General features: G+C 30.1%; 1 protein-coding gene across 4 annotated transcripts in view; it reads right to left on the reverse strand.

The window, feature by feature from the left end:
• Positions 1–16,850, reverse strand: part of LOC106686398 (uncharacterized) — a 30,066-nt gene extending 13,216 nt beyond the window's left edge. For 2 of the 4 annotated variants that reach the window (XM_014429700.2, XM_014429693.2), the window contains exons 1-6: positions 16,265–16,847; positions 13,446–13,547; positions 8,978–9,115; positions 5,002–5,103; positions 2,500–2,573; positions 394–463 (exon numbers count right to left, since the gene is read on the reverse strand). In XM_014429700.2, the coding sequence (XP_014285186.1) occupies positions 394–463; positions 2,500–2,573; positions 5,002–5,103; positions 8,978–9,115; positions 13,446–13,547; positions 16,265–16,497 (719 nt within the window). In that variant the 5' untranslated portion in view covers positions 16,498–16,847. Of the gene's footprint in view, positions 1–393; positions 464–2,499; positions 2,591–5,001; positions 5,104–8,977; positions 9,116–13,445; positions 13,548–16,264 lie in introns of all 4 variants that reach the window. The other 2 variants (XM_014429709.2, XM_024358932.2) reach the window with 2 other exon arrangements.
• Between the last annotated feature and the right edge of the window lie 5,442 nt (positions 16,851–22,292).

The raw sequence follows: 22,292 nt of genomic DNA on the forward strand, positions 1-22,292 counted from the left end.
AAAATATTAAAAAAAAAAAAGGAAACTACCATAGCTTTGATATGTTATCTTTTTTTTTAAATGAATTTTTATATTAAATGTATAAATTTTAGAGGAAAATCGTCAATCTTTGAAGATCTTGGAAAGTAGTCACATAGAGCTCATTTTTGTTTCAGATTTTGTCAGATAAAATTCACTTAATAAAAAAAATAAAAAAATAATAATAAAAAAACCCTCTAATTTAGCTTGAATCCTATTTTCTACAAAAGTTAACTTTATCTGGCAAAACCACTTTGGTAAGCAAATTTTACGTCTAGAAATCAGATACAAAATTCGTGTTGAGCAGTATAATAATTATTCATTTTATATCACCCCTCTCCCTTCACATATATAGCTATATTAAACATTACTTACGATCCAATATTTTCAGATGACAGAGATGCCAGATCATGCTGGACCTCGCTCATATGATAGGCTTCTGTAGCTGTTAACAAAATTATAGTCAATCAAATTATCAAGCCTAATTGAGCAGGGAATTCAAGAAGGATGATAATTTTAATATATATGATGTATTTACGACGAATTATATTAACATTGAAGAAACTTAAGCTACTACGTGATTAAAATATAGATAACAACGACTGTTACTAGTCGATCTGTCATTTTATAAAATTTTGCTACGTAGAGTTTAAAGATCCTAAGGTCGCCACAATGACTCATGGTTACCAAAAACGATTCCACTGAGTTGACACCTAAAGAAAACGTTGCGAAAAACATTCCTCCTCGCCCACAGTATCAGCGCAACTATTATGGCGTTGTGACTTGGTCAGGTCCTGGGTTAATTGTCAATGTCGAGGAAACAATAAAAATTAATTATTCATTTAAGTAATTAATTAAGTAATCGAAATATTTTTCAAACATAATTCACCATTATTTTACATCACTATTTTAAAAAATTAAGAATGGAACTTAAAACTTTTAACTTAAGAATTAAAAAATTTTTTCACAATGTACGAAGCAAAAAAGCTCTATTTTTTGTAATGGCAGCTTGAATTTTAAAAAAATTATAATTATAACTTGACTTATTATCTTTAATACGAAAAATAAATTTAAAAATATGCAGGTTAAAAATTAAAAGGGAGAATCCTTTTTACGAATTTTAGCATAACTGAAGATCATTCTCAAGTATTTTTTTCTTTAACTATTTTTATTTAATTCTATAACATGTATTTTTTTTAAAAACTTTTATTGTTTGAAATTGATTGATATTTTCAACTTAAAATCATTCACAACTACAAAATTCTATAGAAATATTTTTTTCCAGTAAGTGATTTACAAAAAATTATTTCATTTCCAGATATGGGAAATTTATCATTAAAAATAAAAATCACAAACATAATACTGTTAATTTATTTTCTCTCAATAAAATATTTGCCTTCTAATGTGGGCCTTCAACCACTCACTTAACAATTTATTATACTCTTTATAATTACTATTTACACTCTTAACATTATTCTTAGCACATAATTAATATCGTGTGAAAATGCTAGGCTGACACTCATGCAAATCAAGTTTGGTCTATTATCTGAAAATTTATAAAAACATTTAAGAATTAAACCTAAAGACTCGATTGTCATTCTAACCTCCTTATATTAAGTCAAAATCATACATAAAGACCTAAATGTTCCCTATGTAACCGATACAGCCCGAACCAGACATCACTCCTTCCATTATAAACTCCCTAACCACTCGAACCCCCTAGTTTCTAACCTTGCATCCTCTTACATTCCTGACAATCCTCCGAGGCGCCTGAAAAGAAGGTGGTCACGAGACCAGACTAAATGTAAAATGTCATTAGAGTGCTACCAATGGGGTAGTTGCTCTACACGCCTGTAACACTCCATTTTAACTAAGATCAAATTTACTCAATGTATTATATAATATATAGTTGTAAATTTCATTAAAGATATTTAAAATATATATATTAATTCAATGGTTGGAGGCACACATTAGAGAAAAAACAATTTATTAATTTCCTGTGTTTGTCTATTACGGATTAAAGATAGTTAGCCAAACTTAATAAGTAAGATTTTCTAATTATTATTACTTTAAAGTAAATAAACAATAAAACAAGTAAGAGACAAAATTTGTTAGATAAGATTTTCAAAATTTTGAATAATTTTCTTTTTAATTTATAAAAATGATCGAATCTTATTTCCTATCCAATTCATTTCAAATTATTATTTAATTACTAAATAAAAAATAACTTTCATTTCCATTACTTAATTCTATTCAAAATATTATGAATATTTACTATTATCAAATCAACACTCTTAAGTTGATTTAATGTATTATTAATACATGAAGTGAAATCCTAAAATAAGAATGAATAAACATTTTTGGGTAGTTTGTATTAAAAGAAATGAATACTAAATTTTTAAATAACCTTTATAAATATAAATAAGTTTATATATTTTAGTTGCCTAAAATAGTATATACTACATAAATTTTTTATGTTACCTGCCAATTCATCTGTCTGGCTGTCTTCAGGTTCGCACACGCAAGTCCCTTCGCTCCTGCAGAACTCCAAGCATCTGGAAATTTGTTAATTCTGACGAAGAATAAGTAATAATTTAGTGCTAATTTGGAAAGACGGTCATAAATTATTGATTTGGCAAAATGAAACAAAAGAAGAATGGAACTCGAAAACGAAATTCTAAGTAATAATTTTAGCAAAAAACGCGCGCCCAAACCTTTAATTTAAAACAAACCTCGACTGAGGTTGCAAATTTATGGTGTTCAGTCCACGGGAAGGTTTTATTATTTGTGGGGTTATAAGTTGGGTGGAATCTTTAAATAGGTAAAAGTTCTAAGGGGGGCCATCAACGGACACAAGAAACCGTCAGTATTGGCGCCATCTAGGAGAAAAGGGGCAACCAGACCTGATCGGACTAATCCTTTAGAGTTTGAACTAGAAGATTTGTTAGGCGACTCTGGACTGACTCAGTTGCAAGACCTAGAAGAGACATGATGACAGCAGAAGCAGGCAGCCAGTGTGGCATTGGGAGCATCCAGACTGGAGGTCGGTATCCATCTCATTAGCAGCAACACGAACGGGAGACCCATCTTAATATCGGGTTCTAGCCGCGCCAAGTAAGAGAGCATCTTTTACCTTTCTACTTAACAAAATGGTGACTCCTCATCACCAAACCTTAATCTCAGCAACACAAATGGATTCCCTATTTTCTAAATTCATTTAACATCACACAATATTATATCCTCTTTGGCTAACCCCCTCTCTCTACAGCGTATTTCACTTTTTTTCATATCAATCTTTCTTTTATCTTAGACTAAACCCCTCCTGGAATGGAGAGTACTGTAAACTTGATTCAGGTATTGCTCCCCTATAAAAGGGAATCTGGACTGCCAGATAAAAACATATGGTTTGATGCAATTTATTTGCTAAAGCTGTTTCTTCGAATTATGTTTTCGGATAGCATACACCAGCATTTTTCTTTAAATTATACATACAGTGAAACTACTTTTAACAAACAAGCCTGTACAACGGGAAAACTCCCTAAAGAGCAACTTTATGAATGCACATTAATATTTATATTTAATGCACTTGAATCTCTCTATTATGGAACCCCTCCATACTCCAGACTTGAACACTAATTTTATTCTCCATCAGTAGTTTCCATTCCCTTTTAAGGGACGCTGTAATAAAATATGAATGTATAAACTTACCATTTCAGAATTACATTTCGCGGGTCATAAATTATAGATGTAACCAACAAAACGATGGTTAAGATGAGATATCTGCAGAACAATTCCTAAATTTTTTTTTAAATATCATACAAATTATTTTTTTCAGATTCTTTCACCTAAATTAACAATATAAAATCCCCCACTAGAAACAATCTTCCCATTTATGTCTTGGGCGATTCAGTTCAGCACGAAGTAAATTTCCGCCCCGACTACTTTACTCTTCCTTTCATTTGCTGTAATGTAACATCCTCTATTTTATAATCACCTGTTGCAATTCGATAAATTCAGTGTTGTGTACTCTTCTAAATTTTCCAGTCACCCATCCCTTTTGCGGTACAAAGATTTTACGAAAAAAAATATTTTCAGAGACGCTGTTTTCTTATTGAGGTAAACGGGAACATCTCGAAATTATACTGTAGAATAGTTTTTTTTTTTAATTCTGACTCAAGTTTCTCATAGGCGCAAGCTATTAAAAACAGATATATATAGCGTTATTATTCAAGAACAGATAATTAAAAATATTTTCCATCATTAACCTTTTCTTTTTTTTTTCTTTTTTTAATTTTGTTCTACTTTGGTATAACTGAGTAATTCTAGTTACATTAAATTCAAATATGTTCAAATAGTAATTTTTTACCAAAATTATTTAACAATTGGATATAGATTTTTTAAATTAAAAATTACTAAAATTAAATTTAATATTACTTAAGCATAATTCATCACATAAGACCGAGTCATGAGAATAGCCTAGTATAAGGGTTTTAATATCCAACGCTGGTTTTTCCTTATAATAAAAAATTCAAAAAATAATAATAATAAATCCTAAATGAAAAAGATAACTGTACCATAAATATCTCTCCTGACTTTTATTTCGTATTAGTGTTCTTATAATGTCTCCTCAAACTTTTAAGAAGAATTCACAAGAAAACATTTTCAAGCTTTTTCATACATCTTGATAACAAAATTATTTTTATTCAAACACTTAAAATTTCGATTTATTCTTTATCTAATTTTGTAAATGGTGCAAAATAATAAAAACTTATAAACTGTATATACTATTACTTTATTAACCATTATATATTATGCTATTCGCACCTTGTTATTTACAATATTATAAATAGAACTAAAGTAACAACATTTGTTTTGGATATTATAGACTAGATCAGTCTTGCATTATCAGTTTTTTTCTAAAAAAAATTCTATATTAAATAAATAAAAATTAAACTTAAATAATTTATAATAATTAATACTCACATACAATTGTTACAACAGCAGAACCATATGATGAATAATATTTGGAGGATGAGGAGTAAGAAGAAGACCAAAAGCAGTAAATACAAGGCGATTTGAGAAGAACTGAAAGTAATCAGTAAGATAGTATTTATGATAAATTTAGAACACTTTCAAGCTAATTGTAACCTTGGAGCAGGGGAAGTAGAGATGGCATAACCCTTACTCTTCTTCTTAGCAAAAGTGAAGCCAAAAAGGCCACACCCACAGTGGCTATTAGGGGTGTCTACAATTGTGATCTAAACTGAAACAGAAGGGAGCCAATGACTGGCTGATACTATTGCCCTACTACTCACCTCAATGATATGGCTCATCTTTTAGGCTTCACTTTTCATGCCAGCTCACCCCCTCCATTATACTCCTTCCTCCAGGACAACCCTTTCTAATTCAATTTCAACACTAATCATTTTAATTTTAATCTTTTCCATTTCCAAACTAGCATATCCTATTTCAACCATTATCCATTCTTGAATTAATTCTTCAATATTACGTTTTATTTTTAAAACAATTATTTATTTTTTTAAATTTCAATAATGACTTTTAAAATAATCCTTAATATTCTGACTTTTTTTTTTAAAGTAGATAAATTATAATAAATGCTAGTTATAAGATTTTCTTAATGAAATTATTCCATAGGTCTTAATTGAAATTAAACTAACTACTATTTAACAAATGAAATATTATATTCATGAATTAATTTAAGTCAAGCTCAATTATAATTGCAATGGAAATAGAAGAGATTATAATTAAATTTGAAAATGTATGAATTGGAAAGAGTTACAATTGACTTAGAAAAAGTTTCAATTGACCTAGACATCCAATGTAATAAATAAATTTATATCTAATTAGTGGCTATAAAAATAATATATATGTGGCATTGTATATAATAGTGGTACATCTAGCAAAAAAAAGTTTTATTTTATTTTTTTGTAATTGTACATATTACAAAGGTAATACAGTACACTAGGGTTATTTTCTCTATGGGAGTTCGCCAAGGCTGTCACAAAGTAATTCTAGTATACAATTAATCATTAGTAAGAATAATTTTGGAAGCAATATATATTTCTTAAAATATTAATTATAAAGTAAATTTGAAATCAGATTCAAAAAACCTTAACCACCATTACTCTGATGTTGATTTGCAATAAATTGAAAATTGTCAATGAGAAAATTTTTAAATATGAAATAAAAATATCAATAAGACTGTAAAAAAAGATGAATAAATTAAAAATTATATGAATGTTGGTTTAATTTTTGATTTATACAAATGTATATATAAATAACAATACGTTTTTAAATTATGAAAATTTAGAAATGAAAACTTGAAAATTATTATTGAATAGATAATTGTTGAACGATAAGATATATTAAGCACTGTAATTTGTTGATAACAGAGTCCTAACCTTGCGAAGATAGATTTTGTGATAACAGTGTGTATTTGGGTTAGTATGAAAATTGTGAAAGATTTAATATTGATGAAATAAGAATATAAATATTTGTAAGTAGATAACTATTTTTAGAAAATTAATAAAAGAAACTGTGCATTGATAAATATATTTGCTTTAAAGATAATTAATTGTCTTGAGCAATTAGCCTGCAACAGGAAGAACAAAATTTTAATAACTTGCACAAATCAACTGTAAGGTATGTTAGTAGAAATACAGTTTTATTTGTTGAGTGAATCATATGTAAACATGAATATTTTAGATGCCTCATTGATGGCACGAAGGCCGAAAGAGAAAAATAAACAAATTTGAGAGATAAGGATCAAAAGATAATTGTTTTTTTATTTAATTTACCCACTTTCAAACAAAAAATTAATATATAATATATATCATTTATTGTGTAATATTAGTCTTTCATATATTTACAGACAATAGTAATAGGAATAATACATTCATACCATATTTATGAATATACAAGTAAAATTGTAATAAAATAAGAAGTGGAAGATAAAAAAAATTAAACATAGAGTAAAATAACATCTTAAACACAAGCATTTCTGTTTACAATCAGTCTGCGAAACTCCAAACCGAGCATTTGTGAGCTTGTGGAGTAAAATCGACTTTGGTCATCATCGTCATTAAATCGACGGCATTTCTCTCTCAACCACGTAACTGGTATTAAAAGCCAGTGAAGGATGAGAGAAGCGGAGACACCCAGAACATGAGTAAAGAATCTGGTCATTGCCAGAACTCAAATATAATCATTTACAATAGGTCACTGGTCTACTGCTGCTTCAAACTTCTGAGAGGATTGTAGGGATGGATAATACTAGACCTATCTAGTATTCTATGGGATGGATAATACTAGACCTATCTACTATGGGATAGATTATACTAGACCTATCTAGTATTTTATGGGATGGATAATACTAGACCTATCTAGTATTCTATGGGATGGATAATACTAGACCTATCTATTATTCTATGGGATGGATAATACTAGACCTATCTAGTATTCTATGGGATAGATAATACTAGACCTATCTAGTATTCTATGGGATGGATAATACTAGACCTATCTAGTATTCTATGGGATAGATTATACTAGACCTATCTAGTATTCTATGAGATAGATAATACTAGACCTATCTAGTATTCTATGGGATGGATAATACTAGACCTATCTAGTATAGAGGATCCCTAGATCGCTCTAGGGTATTAGTATGATGAATGAGTTTCTCACGACATGTGGTGAATTTAGATTTCATAAGGTATGGTACAATTTAGATATTAAGGTCATGGTGTTTGTTGTTGGTTACGTAGTAAGTAGAGTTGGGCAAATGTTATTCCATTGAATGAATACATTTGTATGAATTTTACACTCGAATAATCAATTATTCGGAAAAAAATACGAATACATTTGTGTTCACGAATAATCAATTATTCGTGCAAAAACTACGATTAACAATCCGAATACTTTTGTATTCGTCATTATTTTACACGAATAATCAATTATTCGAGCAAAAAAATCTATCAACCATCCGAATACTTTTGTATATGTATAATTCCATATTATAGACAACTTTTTTTTCTTACAGACCTATATATATATATAAGGTATATTTCATATACCTTAAATATTTTATGATCACGAATAGATTAATTTTTTAATTAATTTTATTTTCTGACTTCTGACATATTGGGGTCCCTTTCTGTGTTTTCTAAGAGGTGGTAAACGTAGATTGTATAGATTTTAAGATCGCGCATCAATTTATTTCAATTTTTCCGATTTCTACAATGTTGGGGTCCATTTATATGTTTTGGGATGGAAATAGTAATGCTATAGATTTAAAAATCGTTCATCGATTTATTTTAACTTTTCTTAGTGTTCCTTCTTATAATGGGGTCCATTTATATATACTGAGCGTGCAATAATAAAATGGAGAGCATTTTCGTTTTCTGCATCTAAGAAATCATACAAAAGAACACTAATATGTTTGAAATCAGAAAATTTATAATAAATCGTTAGCATTTTCGTTTTCTACTTGTCTAAAAATGTGTAATTGGGCCCTCATACATTAGAAATCGAAAATCGTAAAAAATAAGGAATAAAAAAAAATCTAATTCTTACTCGATTAAATAGTTATTCGACTGATTTTGTATTCCACCAATTTTTTATTTCTCTAATTTTGTATTCGATTGAAATAATATTTCAAATATTCGAATACAAAAGTATTAGGATTGTTTAGTCTTTAATTAATATAATGTATTAATAAACTAACAGGTAATAATGTTTTTATAGAATATCCTCAAGATGAGGAATAGCCCAAAACATCGAGATAAACTATGTAATTAAAAGATAATATAAATAAGTGTTCTTTAATGGAAGACTTTTATTACTGCATAAGAAATAACTTTTTTTTTTAATTGATTTATTTAAGTTTTTAAATGAAAAATAATGGCATGATTCTTATTTGTAAGAATGAAATTCTTACCTGGTCGTTTTACTGCTTGAATCGGTATCATTACGACGATTGATTTGGTTAGGTCCGCGTGTAGTGTATACAGGACACTTAAAACGCCTCTCTTGAAGGGATTGTTGACACTGGCCTTTTGCCGTTGACCATGAGACACTGCACAAAATTAATATAAGTAATATAGCGCTATAAATAATACAAATTAGTTTAATAGGTAACATCACAACATAGGTAAAAATATGTATTCATACATGCTATTTAAAATCAAGATTGTAAATATTTTTCGATAAAATGAAAATATTTGTAATACAGTAATATTGCTAAATTAGTGATATGTATGAGAGGCACCAACTGGAGTTTTTTAACTTAAAATAATTTCTTTTGTCGGCATGCCAAAGATACCGCCGGACCTAGGCAAAAATCCGTCGGCAACAGATCTAAAGAAATATACAAAGATATATAGATAACAGAGGGTATGCACCCTCTGGGAACCGTCAACCGTGTAGGCAGAGTTAAACAAACAAACAGCCCTTATCTTGCACGTGGCCAGTTTAGACATTAGAAAGTACAGAGAAATAGCCGCCGTAATTGATAACAAATAAACACCACTTATCTCACACGGGGCCTCTCTAAAAACCTCGGGAAAAATACAGTAAGCCGCCAGAAGCCGGCTTTCTTCAAAGAAGAAACTTTTAAAGATGAAAAAGACCGACTTTTGTCGAAGATCATTGGACCTTCTCACCCCCTCTGAAAATAGAGGAACCAATCAGAGGACAGAAATCAAAAGAAGGAGGAGTCAGAAGAAGAGGGGAGAAAATTAACAAAAAGGCAGAAAAAAGAATTTGAGGGACAGTCAAGGGAAAACAGTCGGACCCGGAGTTGGGGAAGAGACAGAGTTTGGGGGAGACTCTCAAGGGGAGTTTGAAGGAGCTCACCGTTGAAGACAGTCGGAGTCGGAATTGACAGAGTCTGAGGGAAGCTGGGAATGAGAGGGACATAGTCTGAGAGAGCTGGACGGAAGAGACAGGCTGGAGGAAGAGAGAGCGGCAGCCAAGAGGCGAAGATGTACCGAAAAAATTTTCTGTTGTAATTTGAATGGCAATAATGGTATTAATAACTTAGAGTGAGTATAAATATCAAATATCCCAACTGGTACTTCTCAATTCATTATCTTATAATTAAAGTATAAGGAAACAAGTTTACCATGCTCTCTCATAATAGTATTCTTGATAATGTATATATAATGGTAAATATAAAACATGTAACAAGGACTTTACTTTATAATTAATAATCCCTGAATCCCACCTCATATATAATAGCATAGTAAATTGGTGAACACGATACCGTTGGAAAGAAACTCCAATCATTAATTATGATATTCATATCTAGCATACCACGGCTTGGGTCCGGATGGTATCTAGGGGTTGAATTAAATATAGGGCATCCCTTTTCAGTCGGTTCCCATCAGGAACTGATAGAGATACATAATATAAATACATAATATAAATATATAAATACAGATACATAATATAAATATATAAATACAGATACATAATATAAATACATTAATAGATGAATAAATTTCAATATAATATCTGTACGAGGAACCCCTAGTCGGGCTTAGAAACCCCAAAGACCCGTACACCGCATTAGATGTATCATTTAAGTAATAATATCGTTTAGAAAAGAACAAAAACTATAACCAAAATAGAATAATCAGTGAGAAAATATGTCCACCTATTAAGTACAAGAGGAGAAAAAAATCAGTTATTTGATCCCAAAGTTTGGTTGCATCAATGAAAGCTTTGTATTATTACTACGCAAAATTGATGAGTTGTTACAGTTAGAACTAACTACAGTTAGAAAAAAAAAATTATTTTTTCTGTCAAAAAAAAATTAATTTTTCATTAGGAACTCCATATCCGTAAAACTACCTACAACACTAAAAAAAACTCAATAAAACATCATTTAAAGTAGAGTTAATTTTCTAAAATATGAGCCCCTATTTATGTACAATAGTTCCTGAAGTACAGTTTTTTAAAAAGTAACATTTCATTAAATATATAATGAAAAACCAGTAGTTAGCAAATTTATTATAGGAAATCTTTATCTCAGGAACCATCGGATGTTCAGATGTCTGCTAGCAATCAAATTAAAGCTAGTTTAATGTACAATAAAGTAGTTTATAACGTTTATCTTCGTAGTGGTAGTAGTTTTTGTGATATTTGCATACAATGAACATAAATTTTTCATATGAAATTTTATCCTAACAACTAAAAATCAATTCATTTAAGCAAATATCATGAAAACTACTACTCTAACGAAGATAAACTACTTTATATCAAATTAAACTAGCTTTGATTTGAGTGATAAAAGACATCTGTACGTCTCATGGTTTCTGAGATATAGATTTCCAACAATAAAATTCACTAACTACTGATTTTTCAGTACATTTTTTATTAAATGTTGCTTTAAAAACTGTTTTTATATATAAATATAACTATACTTAGCAGACTCATCAATTTTGACTAGTAATTATACGTAGTTTTCATTAAAGCAATAAAAAGTTTGAGTGAAATAGTTGACTTTTCTCCTCTTGGGCCCCTGATACTTATCAGCTGGATATCTTTATCTCAGAAACCATCGGACGATTTCTGCTGTCTACAGATGTCTGCTAGCAATCAAATTAAAGCTAGTTTAATGTACGGTACAGAAATTTATAACGTTTATCTTCGTAGGAGTAATAGTTTCTATTATTATTATTATTATTATTATTATTATTGGCGCGACAGCCCATAGAGGTCCAAGGCCTCGCGCGATGTACGTAGGAAATACATCGCGAGTCTCCTGACGTGGTTTTCATAGGGTGGGTTTATCACTCCCATGCCTATTTTTGTGAGTGCCACCCATTGGCTAACGGGTCTCACAAATCCCCGTGTGAGTGAGTATTCTATAATAATATGCTTGAATGCCCGGATAGGGCCGGGGACACGATCTCGTAACCTTTTGGTTGGTAGACAGGCGTATTACCACGCTGCTACCGTCTAGTTGTTCTGATAAAATTTCACATATATATAAAAAATTACTACCACTACGAAGATAAACGTTATAAACTACTTTATAGTACATTAAACTAGCTTTAATTTGATTGCTAGCAGACATCTGATAGTTCCTGAGATAAAGATTTCCCACAATAAATTTGCTAACTACTGGTTTTTTATTATATATTCAATGGAATGTTGCTTTTTAAAAAAAAGCTATATCAGGGTTGATATAAATTACAGATATAAAAAAAAAACTTTCCAGAGATACACTTAAAATATATAACTCAATTCAAGATATTTTTATAAATATATTCTAATTACAGTTGTGAATTGTGTTATATATAATTATGTGTGACAGGCAAATTGCCTTTTAATAGTAAATCATATTTATTTATTAACCATAATACTGAATAAACTTATAAAAGGAAACGTTTAGTGCATATCGAGAATTGCTATACGGGAACTCAAGTAATTTGAAATGAATATTGTATAATAAAAAGTAATTATTTAATGAAATGATCATTTAAAAAATATATATACCTATTTACACTGATAGTCCAAACTTTAAGGCCATCTTAATTGTTTTATGAAATTTATTATACATTGGAATAAATAAAACGAAACTAATTCAGCTTTTCAGATGTAAGTTTAATAAAAAAAATTATAAAATAATACAGATTTAGAGATAATAAAATTAACCTCGTAATATGTCAAATTTAAACTGGCATTTAACAGTTTCCAAAATAATAATCATGGACTGAAATCGACGAACACATTCTATTCAATATTTGCTTGATTTTACCTAAATATTTACAATTCTTAACAGAAAAAACTTAATGTCTTGTTGATCAATATATATATATATATATATATATATAATCAAAAAATAATACTAAATTGATATTGGGTAAATTTTTTAGAATTTTTAAAGACCGAAATTATAATTATTTCACAAAAAATGTAAGTTTTCTTCCAATGGTATAATAGCTGGTTCTATTGAGGCCATACATAATATATCAGAATTAACTTATGCTCTTTCCAAATTGGAATAAAATATAATTTAAAATATTTTAATAAAATATTTTTTAATAGATATTTATTGTTGGTTTTCAGCAGTTTAATTTATCCTTTGAGCTTCATTAACAAGAACTTACACTTTAAGGGTATAATTCGACGTGCTAAAACCACTACAACCAATAAATGCCATAAAAATCATAGGCAATCCAAAAATTATATTCAAGCATATCAGTATTAAAAATGGTACATTTTTTAATAATAATATACCATAAAATAAAATTGTTAAAATATCTTTGAACTGTGAATGAAATGAATTATTAATAGAAACTAAGTTTAGATAATTATTTTATAGAGTACTTCATTAGCTAATTTCAATAAAATAAAATAATACAATTAATGATACATTAAAAAATTAAAATAATTACTTAGTGTTAAGTATTCTTGCTGGTGCTTCCTGTTCAAAACCCTCCAGAATCTTGGCCACATCTCTGACGACCCCGATCAAACCAGAAGTTGGCAGGGCCGTTCTAAGAAAGAAACCAAACAATATTTACAAAATTCAATAACTTTTTATTATTAAATATTTATTTTGGACAAATTAGTCAACATAACTTAATTTATTATGCATTAATTGGAGAAGATGGATCATCAGGAATCCAGTAGGAAAGGGATCCCAACTGAAACGCTGAAACTGATTGATGAATCATCCTTGATGAAGACTTGAAACTATGGTCGAAACGTCGGCATGAATAAATAATATTTTTTGTTTATTAATGTTCTTCAGACTGACCGCACCCCCCCCCCACCGACCATCTTCTCCAATTATTAATTAGTGAAGGATGCCAATCGGTTGAAAAGAAATTATGAAGACTCAATTTAATTCCATTAAACATTATTAATTCACAATTAATTTAATTTAACCTTATTTTTTATTTTCACTTGAAATTCAATCTTAATTTTTACTTTACCATAGTTATATACGAAATACATAATATAGGAAAATATAGTTTATTGTATTAATACACTTTTTAATCACCTCAGGTCGATTGTGTAAATATTGTTTATAAGAGTGTAAATATGACAAGAGATAATTTTATTTTTATTATTATTTTATTTTATTTATTTATTTTTTCATCCACATAGTTTGGTTATGTTCAATTTCTTTATCCTTCTGTTTTATATATTTTAAGAGAGATTTTAGTTATTTTTTTCTTTCATTTATTTATTTTTCATTCTTATTTTATTTCAGTATGAATCTGATCATTCATATTGTAATATCTATCAATAAATAAAGTTTGTTGAATTTAAAAAAAATAAATAAATATAAATTTTAAATTTTCTCGGACTGACGGGGTATCACAGTTCGATTTTGGCCTGCGATAAATAACTTATCTTTCGAAAATGTGTTAATATTTAATAAATATAAAATTAATTAATTTATTATTCACTCTACCACCGCAGACAAGCTCTTTGTCTCTTGAGCGACCGTAGCTAAAGGAAGTCAAACCCTAAGATCTTAGTCTTTAGAAAACGCTCAAAGATGTAATAATGCCAAAAAAAGAAAACTATATAATGTAAAATCTTCTCCACTTCAGGTTGAAATAAAATCATTATTTTCTTTAAAACTATAAAATATTGTTTTATATATTTCCTTTCATTTAAAAATTCATTGAATCTAAAAATTTGAATCCTAAAATCTTATATCGAAAAATCCTGTCATCCCTCGTTCGCGGCTTTATACTGACAAAAAATTTGTTTTTTAATTCACTGCTAACTCGGTTACCCGACAAAGATTTAGGAAATCATTACTAGCCGCTATTTTATTTTCATCAGCATTATATAAGTTTCACACAAAATCTGTAAATCATGGCATACCTGCCAAAAAAAGTCTCAGGATTATTTTTAAACTAATCCAAACAAAATTACGGCACAGTATACACACTTTAAGCTGTTAATTTTGAAGAAAAACAAAGCTAATTTCCATTTATTTCAATACTCTATTATGAATTAATATACAATTATTAAAGGCACTTTATGATTAGTACAATAATTTTAGTTAATCATTAATAATAGATATCTACGTAAAATAAATAAATAGATAAGAAGTACCACAACAACCCATGAAATTACCAAGCACTAAGTATATATTGAACATTTTTAAATTATATTTTTATTCCTAGGTAAATAGCCTACGAGTCTTATGTAGTAGAGCGGTCCCTCCCCGTTCTCATGCCCCCCGGCCATTGGCTCCTCAGCCATTATTGTAATCCCCGCCTTCAACAGCCCTGTCTCCCTTCATTATAATGTCATGTGCCAACATAAGGGTGTAAGTATCTATGGTATATATTTAGATTTAAATCTTAGGAAAAAAAGTCTACGAGTCGTGAACCTGTTATAGACAAATAATGGTTTTGCCATTTTTTAAAAATGGATTCTACTTCCAAATTGCAAAATCATTGCAAAAATTTAATATTACCGTTTGCGACATCTGGCGCATATGCTTGCGGGACCGCTGAATTACGGTTTTTGTAACCAAGATTGGGAACCACTGTTTTAGAGAAAATTAAAATAATTAATTAATCCAAAAAAACGAATCCAATATACAACTCATTGGAAGCTCTTGGTGGTAACTAACTTAAAACACTTAAAACAAATAAACAATAATTAGATAGTGAAGATAAGCTTATAATGCCATCGCAGGAAATTATTTGCACTGATGTAAAGACCTGTTGTTAACTACTTTTGCTATTTTCTAATATCTAATCTTTCCAACTCATTATGAAAAAATCCCACGCCCCGAAATTACAAATTTTAATATTTTTGTCTACCTAAATTTCCGACTTTGACCGCCAAGAATACTTTGTCTTTGGGGATCAGGCAACAAGTAATAATGAATGAATTAATTATTCTCACAATAAGAAGAAGGCTATATTTTCTTTATAAGGTTATGTCCTTATTGCTTATAGTAATTTATAACTAATCTCTGTAGTAATTTAAAATTATGTCTATTGCTAGAAGAAACCAGTACGGTTGAGAGTAAGAATCTGGTTTTCTGAGAAATTATTTCATTTTAAACCTTTAATAACTCGTAATTAAGCCGACCTCAGATTATCCAGAGCAGTAGACAAAATAAAATGTAACTTTCGATTAACCATGCACCGGTTGAACTAAAAAAGAGTAATATATTACAGACTGGGAAGAACATCGATGGGAATATGCTTGTGATGAATACAAATTAAGTCACCTTTGAAAGAAGAAGTCGCAAGTCTTGTGCAAGTTGATGACGATGTTGGATTGGTAGACCTCCCTTGCCGGTGGATCGAGAGCTTGGCCGAGGAGAACACAATCGGCGTAGTGCTTGAGGGCCCTCTGGTAGTTGCGGTCAGTCATCCTCACCCACTTCTTGCTGCATATGCCCAGGTCGGGCGCCATCGCCAAGGCGGGGTACAGCCATAAGATCCACCAAACAATAAGCATCACCTAACCTAATCACTAAAGACTGTTGATATCCATTTCTGAACAGCTGGTTGGTCCATTATCAATTCCGTTATCTCTGCTTCTCTCTCCTTTGATAAACCTCACCCAGTAATACGATTCCTGATTCGCTGTACTGGTTCATGTTTTGTAAAAAAACTTGGATTCGAAGTCAAACATCAAAGCAACGCCATATGCTTCCTTCAAATTCGCAAATTATCATTTAAAAAAAAAATCAATATTCTAAGAAAAAATATTTCCAGGGCTGTAATTGGTACTGTTTCATTGACTATTTATGTCATTCTTATTACAATGTTTAGGTTAAGTGATAGAAAGATATTATTATTTTTATTATAACCAAGCTAAAACTAACAATAGGTATGTAAATATAAAAAGTTTTTATGAACATAAAATATGAAAGTCAATTATTTAAAAACTATCAGCTGTAATAATGATAATTATAATAATAACAATATTCTTTATTTATTCTTAATTATTAGCCCCTTCATAATAATTAACCAATCAATAACCTTAATCTCAAATATATTAGTCCAATTAATTAGAGGTCAGAACAGGTTCTTGGAAAAACATTTTTGTTTTGTACTGAAAATTTGATCATTTATGTTTTTTTAAGGTCATGATTAACTTTGTGTCATCCAATTCGGGATTACAAAAAGTGTGGTGTTGTGACCACAACATACAACTTTCACTAATATCCATTCACATATGTCCTTAAGTGTTATGATGATAAAAGAGGTCGTGTTGAAATTATCTGTGGTTTTTGAGATTAAAAAAAACCTAAAAAGGCAAAAATTATGAACAAAAAATTTGTATTCCAATTTCGCAATAAGAATTCTCGAAATTTTGTTCCTGCCAATAATACAACAAATAAAACAGTTTAACAAAAGATCATTACAAAGCCGTAATACAATAGGGAAAGACTTGGTGGTCTAGGCTTTGCATTGAATCCGATGTTTCTCTTCCATTTTTTATTCTTCAGTTATTTATTAAAATTATGTATTTATCAATAGTTTATTATTATTATTGCTAATAATGATAACTGTTTATTTTTTTCAAATAAACTAAGTTAAAAGTACTTCAGACCATATAAAAATATTTGTTTTTAAATTTGTCATTCAAGTCCTCTTAGGCTTTTTCAATGAGGAATAATTAAGTTGTTAAAGCCGTTGTTGAGAAAATCGAAATAATGTGAAAAATCGATTCTATCGAGTGGCACTTACTTCCAACCGATCGATATTATCGAAAATTTTGCTGCCACACCCCAGCCCTGTTAACTCGCTTCAAATATGTGATATAAGCTGATTACGATTTAAAATTTATCTGTTTTCCGTATGAATCACCTAAAACTTAAAATTTTGATTCTGAAGATTTTTTCAATTAGCTACTATATTTTGAATTCAGTGCGGCGAAATCACAGTATGCAGTCCAGTCAAATGGAGCTCAAAAAGAGACTTCTATGAAGTTGGCCCCCCATCCTCTAAGTAATTGATTTTTTTTTAGAATTCTAGTAGCCACCAAAAAATCCTCGAAATTTTTTTTGTCGTTTTTTGAGAGTTCTTTAGCCCCTTCAGAGTTCTGACAATTACCTTTAATAACCAAAGTTCAAAAGTTGAAAGCAAAAGAGTTACCAACAGAGTGTCAAAGTTGCACGAAACTTGGAATGGTATTCTTAACAACAGAACTATTCTAAAGAACTGTAATAATTGAAAACTCTACAACTGTTAGAGGGGCTACCGGAACTCCAAACAATTTCAAATTTTTAAAGGATGGCGGGCCAACTTCACAGAGGTGTCAGTACTTTTAGAGAAATCTTTTAAATTGCTTTTAAAATATAAAAAAAAAAAAAAATTTTCGGTTTTACTCACATAGCACGAAAGCGATATCTTTTTTTTAGCAACATCGCCCTATTCTAAGTTATTATTTATTATTATTAGAACAAATTCCCTAAATTTGTTTGCTATAATTTTTATGTTCGTTTAAGAGCAAACGCTCTTAGTTTAATTGGACTTAGTCAAATGTAGACTAGAAAAGGATCTCGACGGAATGCTTTGTAGAAGCAACATTTGCTCATTTAGGATTTTTTGGGGCCTGATAACGAATATCAATTTTGCCTTAAAAATGAAAAAAAAAATCCATTTTGCAAACTAAGATAGATAAACAATAAAACCAGCAGTGTGCACTGTTAACCAATAAAAGTTTCATTCTGAACAAAGTTAGTGTAGATGTAAAAAGTTTTTTTTTTAAATTTATTTATTGATATTTACAACTGTACATAAAATACATCAAGTAAATTTGAGGAAATCATAATGGTATGGTACAAGCAAGTAGAGAAACTACCCATTGGTAGCACTCTAAAAACACTTTTACAATATAAGGTCTCGAGGCCATCTTCTCTTCAGACGCCTCGGAGGATTGTCCGGAATAAAAGAGGAAGCAAGATTAGAAACAAATGGGTTTGAGTGGTTAGGGAGTTTGGAATGGAAGGATCGATATCTGGTTCGGGCTAGATCGGTTACAAATGGAAAATTAAGGTCTTTGTGGGTGGTTTTAATGGTGACAAAGTAGGGAGCATTTAGGGTTTTACGAAGGATTTTGGATTTTAAGGATTGAATACGAGAGGAATTCGAAGGTTTAGTGCAGCCCCAAAGGTCAACGCCATATGTCCAGATAGGCCTTATAATTGTCATGTAAATCAGTCTTTTGTAATGAATTGGAAGTTTGAAGCGTTTGTCTAGTAAGTGCTGTAATAGTCGAAATCGACGTGCCGTTTCCTGTCTTTTCAGTCTTGTGTGAGGATTCCAGGTTAGTCGTTTGTCCAAGGTATCGGATCTGTTCAACAGGGGTAATGGTAACATTATTTTTATGGAAAAAGTGGATAATGGATAATTAGTGAAAAAGTTATCTTTTCTAGGAGATTAAAGCACAAAGTAATCTAGAAGTTGTTTCCAATTTAGTTTCAACAAAAAGTAATAAATTTTCGCCATTTATGAATAAAAATTTTTAGCTTATATAAATTTAATGGTAATATATTTTTAAAAATTAATTTATATAGCTTAGGCATAAAAGCTGGAAAAAAATCATTTAGTAAATACAGCTGAGTCGAATACATGAAACTATATTTTAATAACATGACTGGGATGAGAAGAATTAAATTTGAAAATGGCCTGAATTTTCACCTTTCTTAGTCTTTAATTTTTTTTTCAAAAATCAGAAAAATATAGAAATGTTTTTTGGCTTACGAGTTATCATTGCTTAAGCGATATATACATAGTTATATTATTTAATTTTTTATATACTCCTTCTTACAGACATAATTATTGTCACCATAGCTGTCAGTTATGGAGAGGTTTCACGGTAATCAAATTTCCAAGTATGGTTCAGTAGCCTGCTATTTAATATTCATATGTTAATATGTTCTGTAATAAATAGAAACATAACCACCTTCGTCTATTAACCATTTATCTATAAAACCGTATAGTACAAGAGCCCAAGAGGAGAAAAAAGGCAGTTATCTCACCACAATTTTTGATTAGTTTAATGAAAACTATGTATAATTATTAGTCAAAATTGACGAGTCTGCCAAGTATAGGTAGGGGTGAATAAAAAATGGCGGCTGTTTCAAAGCGATAAAAAAAAAAAATCATTCGGAGCTGTATATCTTAAAAAGTAGGAACAACACAAGAAAACTTAAGAGAACGCCATTTAAAGAAGAGTAAATTTGCTAAAATATGAGCCCTAACAGAGTTATTTATGTTAAATAGTTTTCGAGATATAGCTTTTTAAAAATCAACATTTCATAAAAATGTTGTATGGGACGTACTAGAAGATCAGTAATTAGTGAATTTATTTTGAAAAATTTATATCTCAAAAACCATTTGACGTACAGATGTCTATTAGAACTCAAATTTAAGTTAGTTTAATGAGCTATAAAGTAGTTTATGATGTTTATCGTCGTAGGAGTAATAGTTTACATGAAATTTATTAAAATAAATTGATTTATAGTTGTTGCCAAATTTATATTCATATGTGAATATTATAAAAACTACTACCCTTAAGAAGATAAGTGTCATAAACTACTTTATAGTAAGTTAAATTTCTTTTATTTTTTCCATAGGCAGATATATGTGCGTCTTATGGATCTACAGATATATTTTTTCAAAAATCCTACATTTTATACGAACAACTATAAATTAATATTTTGTGAGTTTATTTTGTCAAATATCATAAAAACAACTACTCCTACAAAGATAAACATAATTGACTATTTTGTAGTAAATTTAACTAGCTTTAATTTGGGCACTGACAGGCATCTGTACATCCAATGATTTCTGAAATGAAGTGATTGTTATTGTCCTAACAACTACAAATCAATTTATTTTAGGAAATATCATGAAAACTAATAATACCTACGAAAGTAACGGTCATAAACTTCTTTATAGTCCATTAAACTAGCTTTAATTTGAGTGCCAATAGACATCTGTACGTCACATAGTTCCTGAGATGTAGATTTTTCAAAATAAATTAACTACTGATCTTACTAAGAAATTTTGCTTTTTAAAAAGGTATATCTCCAGAACTATTGGACATAAATAGTTCTTTTAGGGCTAATATTTTACCAAATTTACTCTTCTTTAAATAATGTTCTCTTAGATTTTCTAGTGTTGTTAATAAGATATAGAGCTTCGAATGAAAAATAAATGTTTTTTTAAGGTTTTGCAACAGCCGACATTTTTTATTTCCCCTACCTATACTTGGCAGACTCATTTTGAATAGTAATTATACAGTTTTCATTAAAGTAATAAAAAATTGGGGTGAAATAACTGCCTTTTCTTCTTCCCGGCTCTTGTACTAGTATGGTAAATAATGCTCCATATTCCAGGAGGGGTAAGGACTCTCGCAGACCCGGTTCCACGGCGGATCGTCCTTGTGCGAGTGCAGAGTTGGTGAAAAATCCGGAAAGGGTAAGACAGATGAGACAAAGAGGGAATGAAAAAAGGCGGCCTGTGTGTTCTGAGGAGAGAGTGATTGTCAAGAGCAAGGATTTAGAGAGAGACTCAACAATGTTCCATCTGTGGTCTGTTTTTGTGAGCCTTGCACCGAGCTGCATCGCTCCAGACACTCATGCATTACAAATGACTCCTGAGTACGGTCGCTATTCTTTTTTGCTCCTGGTCTCAGAGCCACCCCTCCCCATCTCCCCTCGCCCGGGGATCAAACACAGATGGCAAATAGAATCTTTTATCCATTTCTCATTTATCATAAAACCCCGACAGGTACAAATTGTCTCAGATGTATCAGAGGAAGAAAAGGGGCAAAAAAAGTCGAAGGTTATTACATGAGACAGACCACACTCCGAGAAGATGGGACTTGTTTAGAGGGGGTGTTCATGTCAGCAGCTGGCAAATATTAATACATCATGTTACCATTTAAGGTACGGTATTGCGTAGTCCATCAGTACGGGGGAAAATACTCGTAAGTTATTTCAGAGCTAGTTTAGTGACAACTACATATATATTTACTAGTCAATACTGATGACTATAATCATCATGAAAAAATGCCGTCTGTTTCAAAACGTTACAAAAAATTAATTTTTCATTAGAAATTCCAATATCTTCAAAACTACCTATGGCAGTGAAACATACCTGGGAATTCACCTAGATCGCCACCTTACCTGGAATCACCATATCAACATCAAACTTATGCAAGGTTAGCAATGCTATATCCTATCCTAAACAGAAATTCCAAACTAAAACCAGAAACAACTGTTCTTATATTTA

The sequence above is a fragment of the Halyomorpha halys genome, unplaced genomic scaffold (genome assembly GCF_000696795.3).
Source record: "Halyomorpha halys isolate HHAL.00 unplaced genomic scaffold, Hhal_1.1 Scaffold36.1, whole genome shotgun sequence".
NCBI classification, from domain to species: Eukaryota; Metazoa; Arthropoda; class Insecta; order Hemiptera; family Pentatomidae; genus Halyomorpha; species Halyomorpha halys.